At 48.9% G+C, this 15,005-nt stretch overlaps 4 protein-coding genes across 4 annotated transcripts; 1 reads left to right on the forward strand and 3 right to left on the reverse strand.

Annotated features, from left to right (window-relative positions):
• Nucleotides 1–326: 326 nt before the first annotated feature.
• Nucleotides 327–5,201, reverse strand: LTR64_007551 (uncharacterized protein; the record flags this gene model as incomplete). The annotated part of the gene is made up of 1 exon (XM_064901869.1): nt 327–5,201. The coding sequence occupies one exon, from the start codon at nt 5,199–5,201 to the stop codon at nt 327–329; it is 4,875 nt and encodes a 1,624-aa protein (XP_064751548.1).
• A 2,063-nt stretch (nt 5,202–7,264) lies between these two features.
• RPL12 (60S ribosomal protein L12) lies at nt 7,265–7,919 on the reverse strand (the record flags this gene model as incomplete). The annotated part of the gene is made up of 4 exons (XM_064901870.1): nt 7,265–7,278; nt 7,329–7,780; nt 7,828–7,861; nt 7,916–7,919. 4 exons carry the CDS (start codon nt 7,917–7,919, stop codon nt 7,265–7,267), a joined length of 504 nt encoding a protein of 167 aa, XP_064751549.1.
• A 504-nt stretch (nt 7,920–8,423) lies between these two features.
• SEC23 (GTPase-activating protein S23) lies at nt 8,424–10,853 on the reverse strand (the record flags this gene model as incomplete). Its single annotated transcript, XM_064901871.1, has 3 exons — nt 8,424–8,448; nt 8,503–10,700; nt 10,752–10,853. The coding sequence occupies 3 exons, from the start codon at nt 10,851–10,853 to the stop codon at nt 8,424–8,426; spliced, it is 2,325 nt and encodes a 774-aa protein (XP_064751550.1).
• Nucleotides 10,854–13,188: 2,335 nt separating this feature from the next.
• LTR64_007554 (uncharacterized protein) lies at nt 13,189–14,070 on the forward strand (the record flags this gene model as incomplete). The annotated part of the gene is made up of 2 exons (XM_064901872.1): nt 13,189–13,540; nt 13,697–14,070. 2 exons carry the CDS (start codon nt 13,189–13,191, stop codon nt 14,068–14,070), a joined length of 726 nt encoding a protein of 241 aa, XP_064751551.1.
• Nucleotides 14,071–15,005: the final 935 nt, after the last annotated feature.

Raw genomic sequence — 15,005 nt, forward strand, 5'->3', positions numbered from 1 at the left:
CAGCTCGTCTGCATTGAGACCTGGCGTCAACTCACATGCGCGGTTTGTTTAGTCGAGAGCTCAGATCGCCGGTGGCTCGCTGGCATACACGAGAAAAGGTAATAACCCGTCAAACACTATTTCGTGGTGTATTCAACAGGTAGGAAGTCAGGGCACCGGCAAATGCCGTCGCTGCTCAATGTCGCAGTTGTATACATGACTATTGACGCGAGTCAGACTTGGCTCGTACCTCCCGAGCAAGATTCTATTTCCCGCGCACGGCTCCTTTTCCTGTCACGGCATCTCTAGGTTGATCCCACTAGACAGAGCCGATAGAATGAAACCATTTACAACCAGATATCGCCTCCTTCCCCTGCTTCCCAAGCAGTCCATGCCTTCCAGTAACCCATCTCGAGATCGCTAACCCACCGCTTAGTATCAAATAGCCGACTTGTCCATCGACCTTCCCAAAGCATCCGCCTTAACTCCAAAAGCCGACCGTGACCTTGCCCTGAATATTCATAGTTATCTGTGTCAACATAACGCAAGTTCGACGCTAATTGAATAGCGCGATCCTCATACTCCTTCTCTGATCCTACCAAAAGATCCCGTCGGCCTTCATCACCCTCTGGCCCTTCTGGCAATGCACTAGCCACAATACTGCTTGCCATTCGTGAACACATCTTGTGGTCCCAACGAGCCCATGTGACAATTGGTGTTCCTGACCAGATAACATCTGCTGCTGTGGTGTGAGCATTGCACTCAGGTGTGTCCAGAAAGAGATCAACAACTGAAGCTCGTGTGATGTGCAGCCCCTTGGGTGCAACATCTGTGAAAAGAATTCGGGATGCTGTCTCTGGTCCTGCCCATTCTTGCGCATAATGCCTCAGATTCTGCTCTCCAACGTCAGGAAAACGCAGCAGCCACAATACCGTGTTTGGCACAGCGCTCAGAATCCGTAAATACAACCGAAATGTAGTCGGATCAATCTTGTATAACTGGTTGAAATTGCCTAATATCACAGCATTTTCGGGAAGAGATGGAAATAGCTCTTTGCGTAGCTTCCATCTTCGTCGCTGTTCCTCAGTCCATGCCTGGTCTCGTTCGCACTCGTCATGAAGTCGTGGCGGCCCGTGTTTCGCATCTGGTGCACTCTGCTTGTGGTCAACGCAAAAGAAAGATGACCTCGAGAAGATGATGTTCTCGGCATAAATCCAATCATCCAAGTCCTCTGCTTGAGATCGCGGGTTCAGTTTATCTTCCACATCCACGTTGTATCTGGAAGGTGCCAAAGTCTGTTGTGGAACCGAGATCTCGTCCGCATAGACATAGTCACACCATTCTGCACCCAACGTGCCAGCAAATCCCATGAATGACATGTGAATCGGTGCAGGTCGCGCCGCAAAGAGCTCGTTCTTCGCTCCACGTGTATAGCCGTTGAGGTTTACCAAGATATGAATACCGTCCTCGACGATTTGGTTGACGAGTCGCTCTACACTCCATGTCGATGCATCTCGGAATACAGGAGCTTCACGTTCAATCTGCTGACGATGTATCGAGCCATCGGATGCTGTTGTTGCATAACAATGAGCACGTATTTTTCTGGGGTTGTGTAACCCAAAGATAGACTGCATGAGATGAGCCAAAGGGTGGTTGTTAAAGTCTGAGCTGACATAACCCACATTCAAGCAGGGATTCGGTGGTGCAGGAGGCGGGTATACCGTTCGGGGTAACCATGAAGATCTCATAGTCGACACCGAGATTCTTAGTGCGTTACGCTGTGAAATCTGTCGAACTTGTCTCGCTGAGAGAGGTGTTGTGAAGGTATGGAATGGCAGGACTGTCGGCGCACTCGGTACTGGCACAGCGACTGGCAGGGTAGGTCGTGTATACCGTCTTGAAGGATATTCTCTTTTGTGCTTGTATCGATCCTGGTACCACTGCCAACCAATATACTTGATGGCACGTTCAAGCAACCGGACAACTCGAGAGCCTTCCCACTTCCTGCCTGCCCATGCTTGCAAGCTCTGTTGGATATGACGATACGTTTGCATCTGTCTTTCTTGAGGTAAATTGCTCTTGATGAGGGTCAACTGGTTGCAGATGAGCTCAATCACATCCGATTTCAGGATCCCAACACCCCAGGACTCTCCGTCGCGAAGCTGGCGATCCACTATCTCAACTACCTTGTGCATCCATCCAGATCCTTTGCGACCTTCATACATCATTCCACGCTCGTCAACGTGGATTCTATCGCGTAGACCACCATCTGCATACACACCACCACGACCATACCAGTCACAAACAGAATTCAGAGCCGTCGCAAGACCACATACGGCTTCGGCGAAGTCAGGATTCGCCTGTACTGCACGTTTGTAGTATTTGATCGCATCAGCAATTCTGCCTTGGTCCTTGACAGCATTGGCGAGGTTAGCCAGCGCTATGTCGAAGGTTCCATCACAGCTGACAGCCGTCTCATACATTTTGATAGCAGCTTGCAGTTCTCCGAGGTCTTTCAGAAGACTTCCAAGGTTCGTGTACAAATGTGCGTGCTTGCCGTCCAGGTTGAGGCCGTAATTGTAGTATGCAAGTGCTAGAGCCACACCACTCCCAGGTGAGACGCCGGTGTAGTTGAAAACACAGTTCTGTGTGTGTTGAGGTGTGACCTGCACGACCGATGCTGTCTGCACACCAGCGAGCAGTATACCAACATTGTTAGCAGTGGATGGACTAGGTTGCAGCGACAAGGACAAATAGTACAAGGCCAAGATTTCCCTCGTTCCAGGATTCGCAGCATTCTTACCCGCTGTTTGCGAGCACAAGCCGTCTTGGTAGATCTTGGCTAGGGAAAGCAACGAATTGCTCGATGTTGATATGGCAGCCTTTAGTGCTACGTTCGATGGAACATGCTCGAGACCAGGCAATTCACCAGACGGAGGAAACATTCGTTGTGAGATTGTCTGTGCGCGATCGGGTGTGAGGAGGATAGGCTCTTTACTCTCTGCTACTCTCGCCGCTGTGTACGGATCCACGGACGAAACGCAGGCTTGAAGTATTCTTTCTATCAAACCGCGGACACCACCTTTCCTCTCACCAGTCGCTATCAATATGGCGTCCTCGAAGGCTGATGCCGCAGCTCGGTTATCGCCAAGAGAGTAGAGCATATTACCTTTTGCGTGAATCAAGGCCAGGAGACGTCCATTGTCGGCGACAGGTACAGCATAGCCGAAGGCACCGAGTCCCTGGGGATGCTCAGATGCGGTTGACGATTTGCTGTACCGCCTACCGGTATCGAAATCGTAGTACGGGACATCGGTCGACCCTATGGTTGTGCTAGATGCTCGGCTTTGATCGTCACTATCGTCCTCGATATGCGAATCAGGTCCAGCAATGCTTTGTGCATGGACTGGTAATTTCAAGCGTGACTCGACGTATTCTATGATATCCACAGCATCTCTCGTTCTATGGCTGCTAACATACAGACCGACAAGGTGCTCAACTGCTTCGAAATAGCTCGGACGAAGCTTAATGGCAGCGGTCCATTGATTGGCGGCTTCGTCTCGTCGTCCAAGGGCTAGTAATGTCGCGGCAAGATTTGATATTGCTTCGACATGGTTCGAGTCCAACTTGACAACTTTCTGATACCACTTCAGTGCTTGGGTATAGTTTCCGATGCCATATGCCAAACAACCAGCCAGAAGCATACCATCTGTCCATGAAACCTCGGAATCTCGACATATGGCCTCGATGGTATCAAGCGCAGCTGCGGCATTGTCAATGTGTTGTTGGGTGCTCATCAAGGCGCCAGTCATCACGTTGAATCGTTCCTGGAAACTCAAGGACGTATCAACTGGATTTCCAACAAGAGAACTGTAATCATTGTTTGATTGAAACGACCCTGGACCACCAGCTGCTGAGTCTGTCTTCCGGCGAGTCATTCGTATCGCCGTTTGAGGACGATCAGAAGCCTCAATCGACATGGGTTGGTAGCTCTCCCCACCAGCATGCATTTTGTATGAGCCTTGGTTGCCATTCTTTAAGTTGAGAGATCTTGTGAAATGGGATTGCGCTCGTTGAGGTGGTCGAGGAAAGATCGCTGGTTTCACCACTGTTCGAGATTGTCCCAATTGATTTGTGTGTTGTCTTCCTAATTTCGAATCTCGCTGTATATTAGCAAGCAGGTCGATGTATATACGATATGCCCATGAGAATGCCTGATCTCGTTGTGCGATCAGCTCTGATGCTGCGGTGGCGTGAAGTGTACCGTCGCCTCGTTGGTTTTGTGGCTTGAATGGCACCTGTTCAGATATGCTGAATTGACCTTCCTCAGTAGTCGGACGGTCGTGGTAACTTGTACCAGCGACAAGCGCATCTGAGATTCTGTCCTGGAAGGATAGGTAAGGGACATAACCGTCACGAGGTGGTAATGACTGCAAGGATCGAACACCTTGTACTGTACCCTGAGCGAATTGCTGTGCATTCAGAGCAGGACCGTGCGTCCATATTGGCTCCAGATTGACTTGATTGACTTGATTGACTTGATGTGGTCTGGAATTCTGACTGAGATCTCGGCTATGTCGCCAGTGAAAGAAGCGGTCGTTGCGCACGGGTGCAGGTCGATATGGGCTGAAAGTTCCATCCGGCCAGTATGGACCATAATACTGTTGGCCTGCAGAGGCGGTCGGACCAAAAGAAGACTGTAGGTTCGATGGCATAACAGTCGGTACTTTTGACCAAGTATTGCGAGAAGTTTGTTGTTCACTGGCATAAGGAGTACTTTGCAGAAGAACTGAATCAGCACTGTATGGGGGCATCCATGCCTGATCATATTGCGAATTCGTCAAACTTTGAGAGCCTCTTGCTGGTAGTACGTTTCGATCACCTCGATGGTGTAGACTAGGTGTGTCGTTGTACGATGTGTTTCTCGAGCCATCTGGCAATCTTGAATCGTGGTTCGAGGGGGAAAGTGATAGCAACACATGTTTAGGAGCTGGTAGGTGAATTCGGCCATCAATATTAGTGAAGTCTAATTCCTCTAATTGGCGACCATGCGGTATCTTCCTCCGCCTCAAAAATTCGTGTTGTGCGTACGTTAAACCAGTATTGTAGGAGCCAACGCTTCGCGCATAGGGTCGTGGCAGGGGCAGCTGCTCCGTCCAAGTGCTTGGGTCGATCGCGGGTTGGACGTGATTTTCCTGCCTTTGGTATTGACGAGAGGCCATGGGGTTGTGTAGGATGGGTTGAGCGAGCATGACTTGTTGTACCTTATCTCCTCTTTCTGATGCCCAGCAATCGCTGGACCAAACAAATTTCGCTATGCACCGTAAAAAGGAACTGGTCCGAAGCAAACGAGTGGTGCTGTTGCGCTTGAATAATCAAGGCTCACACGCACGCATCGTATTGACATAGTGTTTGGCTGGAGATTATCGGCATTCACTTTCACAACACTGCCTTGGAGATGAAGATGTATTCGTTTTCACTTTTCTACGTCGCAGGCTGCTCCCAGCCTCGGACGATCCGCCTGGTCTGTGCTTTTAGCAACTGGACCTATCGTAAGCAGAATCGGAATCAGCATGAGACCCCGTTTCCTGTGTTTCAGAGGCTCGTCGGGTCGATCACATGTAAGATAGTGAGATATAGCTAAAGTACTGGTTCGATAGATGGAGACAGCGGTCGTGTTATCGATGTTCAAAGCAAGACGTTCGCAGGGCTTCCAAGAGGACCGCTCGCTGAACTGGCTATTCAGGCGGTTTAGGATCGAAAGTCGAGGTTCGATCAGAGAATGGAAATGTAATCGGAAGTTGGGTGTCGTGTTTACTACAAGATGGCAGGCTTGTGACAATCTGGGAACAGTAGAAGAACATCTTCACGGCCATGATCATGACGGTGCAGAGCGATTTGTATCAATATGCATGGATACGAAGTCAGTGGAATCAGTAGGGCCTTGCGCTGGGGCAGGTCGTCTTGGACGCAGGCGTCGGTGTTTAGTGGCTTGCTAGCAGCGATGTGTCACGAACGTTGCGCTCCACAACGCAACCTCAAGCGGAAGAGCTTGATCAACGTTGGTCGACTATGGCTGCCGCTAGTGTCCATAGTGGATGGCGCCCTTGCCGCCGTCACAGAATTGTAACCAGGACCCGTGCCTATCCCAAGCCATAGTCGCCTATCGCTGCAGCCTTTTCAACATCGTCTAGGCTGTCAGTGCGCCACGTTTAGCGACACTCAGCTGTAAAAGCAACTAATAGCAATCTTTGTTTGCTATGCTTGCATCGCGTGCATCTTGCATTGGCTTCTTCAGGTTGTCGGAATCCTAGCAGAAGCTTGCCACGATACGATCGTTCTGAAACAGTAGTAAGCAACAACCTCAGTTCCGTGGTCAGCATGAAAACACACGGTTTTTCTTCGAAATTCGTATGTACCACTGCTATATGCACCTCCAACAGGGATGTTGGCAAATAACTGCGGAAGAGGATGTGGATTGACCTGAAAAGATGGTAGATCTTTGAAACCATCATTTTAGCATACATGGAGTCCCCACAAACAAAATGGTGTGACCAGTGAAGTGTGTTTTATTTAGGGCAGTATTGCAACGAGGAATCATGCTCGCTTGAGCCAAGAGTTTGGGTAGGTTAGTTGCATACTCGTTAATGCATCTAAGCATCACAGCACCTATCTTGTGGCACATCGTTATATAATACACGCCTTCACATATCCGTCTGTCAAACTGCAAGAGCGATGGATCATGTACCAAGCAGCTCCTTGTGCAACTCGATCAACGTTGGAAGCTCTGCAAGTTGTACAAATAGTCCCCAGCTGCATGGTTGGTACGACTCTATCCTGTTTGATATTTTCGTGCCAATGCGGCTGCGTGCTCAACTGACGGCAATCGTCTATCGTAGCAATCGACAACGCTTCCATCTATCGCTTCAACAATGGTATGTAGACACAAATTATGGACCACTACGCCCACGTTTCGTGTGAAACAAGGACATCGAGGTGAGTAGAGTGCCGTAAGTTCATTCTATCTTCCTTTGCGCAAAATAGGCCTTCAGCTTAAGTGTATTCCTGTGTTGTGAACAGCAGGAGTGATGAAGGCCAGAGTGTTGGCAAGGTGTGTGGGGTAACGAATACAGACAAAGGAGAACACCGCAGGCTTTGAGAAGTATTGATGGTTCAGTGGGTATCATTGTGTCACTCATGTTCCTCATTAACCGTGGTCATATCCTGAAACAGAACTTGCAGTTCATCGATTTCTGAACAGTCATCGCTCGTACAGATCTATGATCTATTCTTCTGGGACTGTGACGTGTAAGCAGATGTATTCAGCAACCATTTTTTGCTAAACCTACCATCAATATTGCCCTCCTTGATATCGTCGCTGATATCTTTGGGACTTCGGCCATCGACCTGGCATCCAACGCTGAACGCAGTGCCGAGAATTTCAAGTACAGTACCTTTCAGTTCCTTGGCTAGGGACTTGTTCGCACCACGCATGGTTCGAGCAATCTCAATTATTTCATCGAGGGGAATTGACTTGGAATGCTTGATGTTCTTCTCCTTCTTTCGATCCCTTGGAGGTTCCTTGAGAGCTCTGATAACGAGGGAGGAAGCGGATGGGACGACAGAGACGGCAGCTTGTCGGTTTTGAATCGTGAGCTTGACAGTCACTCGTAGACCTTTCCAGTCTCCAGTTGCTTTGGCGATGTCTTCACCAACTTTCTTTGGTGATAGACCAAGAGGACCGATCTTGGGAGCTAGAGTAGCTGAGGCACCGACCTCACCACCTGTGGCTCGCAGGTGACTATGATGGTCAGTCAAAGAAAGTTGTATTTTGCTGGGCTAACTTACATGATCTTGATCTCATTGGGGTCTAGCTTTGGAGCTGCACAAACATATTAGCCGCCTGGTCGACACATCTCAAGTAGACGATACTTACGCATGGCGGATGCGAAAGGTAGTCTGCCTGTCTTGAGGATTGAAAGTGCTAAGTAGAAGAAATACGGAGAGACCGCGCAAGGTCGAGCCTACATAAATTTGCGAAATCACACGCCAAGCTAGACTAGCCTTTTTGGGACGCGATGCTTTAATCAGTCACGTGAATACTGGCAGTACTGGTACGACCATCATCCTGCCAGCATGCTTGTGCCTTTTCACGTGCTAAATCGTGTTTGTGGGGAATACTTCAGACCGAGGGATCGAGGACTTTTGCGATGTAACAAGCAGGGCTTTGACAGAAGAATGGCGATACTTTGACAGGAGGAATGACGATCTGAATGCTTCCCTACCCTATTCATTGCATGTGCTCAGTGCATGATATTCAACCTGTCGATCTACCAGTGCTTATCTATTGCGCAACGAAGCGCCGGATGTCGTAGCGCTCGTGATTGTTCAAGCATGCCAGTCAATCAGGTAGGACTTGATAGACCATCGTAGTGGGCCGTTGTCTAGCTCGATCCTGACACAGCAAGTCTGGTAAAGTTAGCATGTATTCTGCAATACGATCGTGAGATTATTGGAACTTACTTCATGAGATGGTCCATGAACGTTTGCAATGAAACATCGTCAGTAAATATCGTCTGGGCGGTTTGCGACACGCCACCGTAGCCGCCAGTCGCATGAGTAGTCGACGGGTTGAGCTTCGACAGTAAAAATCGAGCTTGCGAACCACCAGCGTCACAGATGATAAATCTTGGAAGTGGAAACCTGTCCTGAACCAGTTCTCTTGCATCCTCTTTCGGGGCATCGAGCACAGCCTTAAAGTTCTCATAACCAGCTTGATCTTGGTAACCTGCTTTTCTCCATTCTGCCATCGTTTCACCATGGAAGATCAAGATTTGGAAAAAGGTATCCAGAAGCAATATCGTGTTCGGCTGAATGGATGCCGAATCCAGTAGGACTGGTACACTGCCTTCTTGATCTAAGCTGTATGAATCAAGTGTAGGCTGTATCATGATCAAGGAATCACCAACATATTCGTGATTCAGAACGTGTCGGTAGAATGCTGTCTCGTCGGGAGAATTATTGAAAACTTGCAAGAACTGCGATCGTCGAAGATGGAACATGAACTGAGGATAAAGGGTAAAGTTCTTGTCGAGCCTGAAAGAAGTTGGGTCATCTTTGCGATAGTCGGCGAATCTCGAGCAGAGTCTGATTAGCATTCTGTCAACCCAACGCAGCACATCCGGGCCATCATCGACCTCAGCTTTGAACACTGCAATGCGTGCCATGAGTACTGCAGCTGCTTCCTGGTCGAAAGATTGTGCTAGAGCAGGATCGCCAGCTGGTCCACTGAGATTTCGAGCAACCGTCGTGACTCTTAGGTGATACTGGCCCGAGGAGTGTTGATAGTAGGTCAAAAATTGCATCATGCCACGCTGAGTGCCTTGCTGGACCGGTACTGGTCCTCCTTGATTGGCGATCTCAAAGTAGACACCATAACTAGCTGTGGGATCTATACCACACATTTTCCATGCAGAGGTATTACCAATGCCGCATTCGGTCTCCCCAACGGCGCTTGATTTCTTGTTCAGTGACACTGCATGGCCAATGAGGCCGGTCACTTTGAGCTCTTTCGTGGTCACAACCTCGAGAGAAGCATTGAAACCCATGAGCAGGTTGTCATTCTCATCCTTCTCAAACACCCGAATGAACGATTGCTTGAACTGTGAAGAGGTAAAGCTATCTGTAAGGATCATATGCCCTCCAGTGGAATTGGCCAAGCTTTTCATCTCAAGTAAGCCAACCTGGTCCAGACAACCAGCGAAAATATCGATAACGTGTCCGTTATGAGCTGTACGTTTGGACAAAGTGTCGTAGAACTTTGCTGCTTTTTTGAAATATTTCACGTTGTCTCTGTCGATATCGTGGTGCGAACGGATTGGTTCTCGAAGCTCTGGGCCAACAACCATACCAGGACCTTCTGTAGCTGGACCACCAGCAAACAGCATGATGCGTGCACCGGCATTTTGGAAGGAGGTCTCCAACAAGCCAACGGCAACACTCAAGGCTACGCCAGTTGACCTAAGGGCTCTCCTGTCGTTGGCTACTGGCCAAGGATCTTTCTGCATTTGTTCGAGCGCATTGGTAATTTGAAATTCAGCTTGTTGAACTGGTAGCAGGAACCGTGCAGCAGGTCCCATAGGAGGTGGTGGCCGTCCTTGCTGTGGTGGCATATTTGGTCGCAAGCCTGGCGCAGCTAAACCCAGCATTTCTTGTACCTGCTTCGCAGGGTAGTCCTTGCTGCCTCTGAAGACATATGATTTTGAGCACTCAGTGTAGCCAATCTCATGAACTGCTACATTGGTGCCAAAGGTAACCAGACCAACAAGCGCATTTGCAGGTAACAGTGATAGACTCATAACCAAGGTCTCTTTTAGCGCTTGCAGGCTGTCCTCTTCTTGACAAGTGTCTACCACATAGACAAATATTGGAGGAGCTGGGGCTGGACGAGGTAACCTGTATTCGACAGTTGTATTCATGCTGTGCATCTCTGGTGGTACGTTCTCGGCGGAAATATCAGCATAATGGCGTGGGAGGGCATTTCGCTGCAGGCAAAAAGGACAGATCCAGATCTTCGCTCGTACATCGACATTACAGAAAGGATTGAGGACAGCCTTGCAAGGTGCTCTGCACACGACTGGGTCATACTGAAGCAGTTGATTGCTGAGTGGCTTGAGAGGAGTCAAACATGCGCCTACAGGAACCACAAGGCGAGATGCTTCCTGTTATCTTGTCAGCCATGAGTAGAGGGTTAACGGCCGATGGAGATATACCATGCGCGTGCTTGGGAAAGTGTTCCAACTCAATCTCACCCCATCTCTATCCTCAATCTCCGCCCACTGATCTTTCAGAGCCTCGTACTGCCCTTGATCCATGATGGTAGATTGTGCGGTGACAGTTGTGGTGGCACTAGGTAAGGATTAGACGAGAAAGAGCACTACCATCAGTTGTGTCATGACTAGAGGAAGAAAGCGTGACGATGTGAACACTTTAATGAATTGAAGATCGAAACAAATATCTGGCCCTTCCGTGCACATGCAGGTCCCGGATACCACTTGAAGGTCCTCCGTCAGAGGTAACGGGAACCTGTGGCACTTGCCAAGCCTGAGTGGCCGACCATTCAAACGCGAATCTCGATTTGTTTCTTGAAGCTCTTTCTCTCTTCTTCCACAGTCAACGCTGACGATAAACGCATTACTTTACGGCAGTCTCGAGCAAATTAATTTTGAGTACTGTTTTCGCGTCTAGCGAAGATTAGTCCAAGCACTACCTCTGGCTGGGCATCTGGGCCTTAGAGATCATCATGGTCTCGATGAGATCTGGAAAATCAACAGTCGAGGTTACAAAATGATATTGTCTACGAAAACATGTCGCCCAAGAATTCCTAGTGTGCACGGTATCATCAGATATGTACAAGGATGTTCAGCTTAGCCTTCTCTCTATTTCAGCATATATTTGTGGTGATATTTCATCGCTGCTGTTGCCATGCACATCAACCACCATGTTTGGTTCTCTTTCTCGATAAAAATTCAGCAGAGGCGCGCTCGTCTCTTCAAATGTTGACAACCGCTTTCGCCAAGTGGATTCTTTATCGTCTTCTCTCTGTACTAGTGCTTCTCCAGTAGCATCGTCTTTACCAGGTACTTTTGGATCGTTGAAGCCAACATTGTAAACTCTACCGGAAGGTAGATGGGTCCATCTATTTGCCATCCTCTGCACTATGATTTCGGCTGGTGTGACTAGGTGGAAGACTAGATTCATGGGTAATAGATGAGCCAGTGCTTGCGCCTGTGTTGCTGTACGTGGGAATCCATCGAGTAGGAACGAGCAATCGGGGTCGTTAGATGGTTGCACTGCTGAAGCTGACCCATTGTTTTTGCCCAATGCTGCAAGTATCTCTTCATTAGAGCGATCCGTTGTTATCCAATCTCGTTTTGTAAGCTCCGTCAGGATGAGATTGAGTATAAGGGGATCTGGCACAAGCTTGCCGGCTCGCATGAACGATTCTGCTTGCTGCCCTACAAGAGCATTAGTGCAATCTATACTCTGTGTACACTGAACACACCAAGTGTTGTCTTGTTCTTCACATGGTCCCTCAACAGATCTCCTGTTGCGATTGAAGACAATTGAGGATACCTCTTGATCAACCTCTCACTCTGTGTCCCTTTTCCAACTCCTGGAGCACCAACAAGAATTACGCGTGCGGCTTTGCTCAACCTCTTCACAGTGGTAGATACTGCCATAGCTTGTGTTGCTACGCAGACAGTATCATGCGCTAGTGCTCGAAGCACGGTATGCTGAGCTCGTGCTCTACGTGCCCATGGTGACCAGAGAAAGATTAGAAATTACTAAGAAGAAGTCTATCAAAATAGACAACGACAGACTAAAGGTGAGAAGCCTGTACGATCCATGGGCCGTAGAGTGCTCTGGCATAGACACAGTGAAGCCTCGACCTTTCCCCAAATCTAGGATCGGCGCAGTTCGAGCTCCAGTTGTGAAAACAGCCGATCAACCGAGCAAGCTTTCCCGAAAGCTTGCCTGGACTCCTGAGCCAGCCAAGATTCCTGTGGTCTGCGAGTCAATATCAAGTGCTCAAGCATCGAGTGTTCTATAGCCTCCCACCAAGAAGGACATGAGATGTCCTTCTCTCCAACTTGTGGTGCTACTCGAAAAGACATGATTCTGACTAAGCCAGTACAAAAAGAGCCAGGAGACCATGATAAGACTCGTGTCGCCTCGAGCTTGACATATCGCATATATGGGTGAACTTAATTTCGCGGAAGTGCATGTTGAGAAGACCTGTTAAAGCTGACTTTCTTGCCGCGAGATGTCTAAGCCGCACACACTATCCTTCCTTTGTTTCATCCTGCGTTGTGCAAGGCTTTCGATATAGTGCTATCACAGTAGCAGTAACGAACGCGTGGCAGTCTTTGTCGGCACGACTTTGGTCCGACAATTGTGCTACATAAGTTCTGAAATTGCGCGACCACCCACACTCGTACGTGTATATGACTGAGGCCTGAAGCAGATGACTGCCGTCTGCTGCATTAACCATCTATTCGCATAGTCTGTCTCTTAGCTAACTAAGTCCTATTTCAAAATCTTCTGAAAGACACCCGCGGCTAGTGAGTGAGGACGCACGCTCGTACCACGTTGACAACCATTTCCGAACCCTAGTGCCATCTGCAAGTCTGACTAAAGGAAGTCAATATGTCGTGCAATGGAGAATGCTTCTCTGGAGCCTTGATGGCCGATTACAGGCCGCAAGGAAACATAGAGACCATTCATGGTCGTGAGACTTACGTCGCTCGTCCACCTAACGGCAGCAATCCGAAAGGCATTGTAATCATCATCCCAGACGCGTTTGGGTTGCCATTTCCTAACAACAAAAACCTAGCTGACAGATATGCCAAAGACGGAAACTTTCTCGTCTATCTTCCTGACTTTATGGACGGCCGATCGGCACCTGTCTGGATGCTGAATGTATTCCCTCAGGTCATGTCTACTGCAACAATCTGGGACTGGATAGTCAAGCCATACTACATCGCCCAAGCCATGTATGGTATGGTTCCCTTCCTGTACTTCAACAGCTTTGGAAATTCCATGCCAAAAATCGTGTCATTCTTTGAAGCAGTCAGGGACAATGAGGCCACATCCCAAAACCTACCCATAGGTTGTGCGGGATTCTGTTGGGGCGGCCTCTTCACATTCCATCTAGCGTCAGGACAATACACGTCTGCAAAGTCAGGCAAAGTACTCTGCGATGCACACTTCACTGCACACGCAAGCAACGTCAAAGTACCAGACGATGCGAAGAAAGTCACTCTTCCGTTGAGCGTAGCTCAGGCAACTGAGGACATGGTCATGACGCTCGAGCAAGCACGACAAGTTGAGGCGATCTTGCGGGAGAAGGCAGAGAAGCAAGGGCTGAAACATTCTGAGGTCGTCTACTACGAAGGTGCAAATCACGGATTTGGTGTACGGGCAGATCAGGTCTGGGGCAACGAAAAGACAAAGGAGCATGCCGATGGGTCCATCAAGCAGGCAATCGATTTTTACAACCGAGTATTTCAGGACTGGACAGCTCAATGAGGTTCTTGCTGGTCTTGGCTGAATCATGGTGTTGATCTTTTCGGCACTGGAACAGCATGTGGAACGATGAAATGGAGGAAATAGACCTCTCTGCTGGCGAAATAATCGACCAGTTTTGTCCAAAAATCGTTTTTGGCTTTATTTACGCTAAGGGACCACTTCTGTGCCTGCTGACTCTAGCTACCCCAGCCAGCCTTGTGAGCTACTTGCTGCTTAACCATCTTACTGACGTCCCCTGTGTGTTCAATCCAGAACGGGGCCTTCTGCGCTGATGGCAGTCCTATCTCCGACTCTTTGCGAACGCAGAAGATGAGCGCCGGAGGGTCAAACGAACTCGGGAGGATGTGCCTCATAACGCTGCCAATTGTTCCGACTCCTTGACCGAGAAGGCAATGGAGCGTCGCTTGGTTTGCAATGACCAGAAGGGGCAGAGTGCAGATTCTAGGTCGTGTTGGACCTTAGTATAGTGCTGGTGAAGCAGTCCTTGTCTGTCGATAGGCAAAATTGTCCAAATACCAGCTTAGCACTGTTTTGTCGTCGTCACTACCATGTCTTCCAGCATTCTCGTCGACGCGGACATTTTCCGAGAGCACATCCGATCACCATTATACCACGGGTTCGAGTGATGCTGAGGAAGGGTAGTTGATCTGCCCATCCGATGTTCTTCCATTAACCTAGACTGTGGCATATTATCCGTTCCTCACTTCCTTCTTACCCATACCTCACGGATTTGCGCAGGTAATGTTCCGTTCTCGTTGCCGTCGTCAGTCTCTTTTCGTGGCTCTCTAACCTCCACTTCCCAAACACCTAGTTTGTACATCCCACGGTCACTTTCTCCGGTATGTAGATCGAACGACCACCCGTGTTTCGGACACGTAATACCCGCGCTGAGCACTATGCCAAAATCTTCAATGTCGTGTATAGTTCCTCGTGAG

This window comes from Lithohypha guttulata (genome assembly GCF_036872675.1).
Source record: "Lithohypha guttulata strain CCFEE 5908 chromosome Unknown scaffold_6, whole genome shotgun sequence".
Lineage (NCBI taxonomy): Eukaryota > Fungi > Ascomycota > Eurotiomycetes > Chaetothyriales > Trichomeriaceae > Lithohypha > Lithohypha guttulata.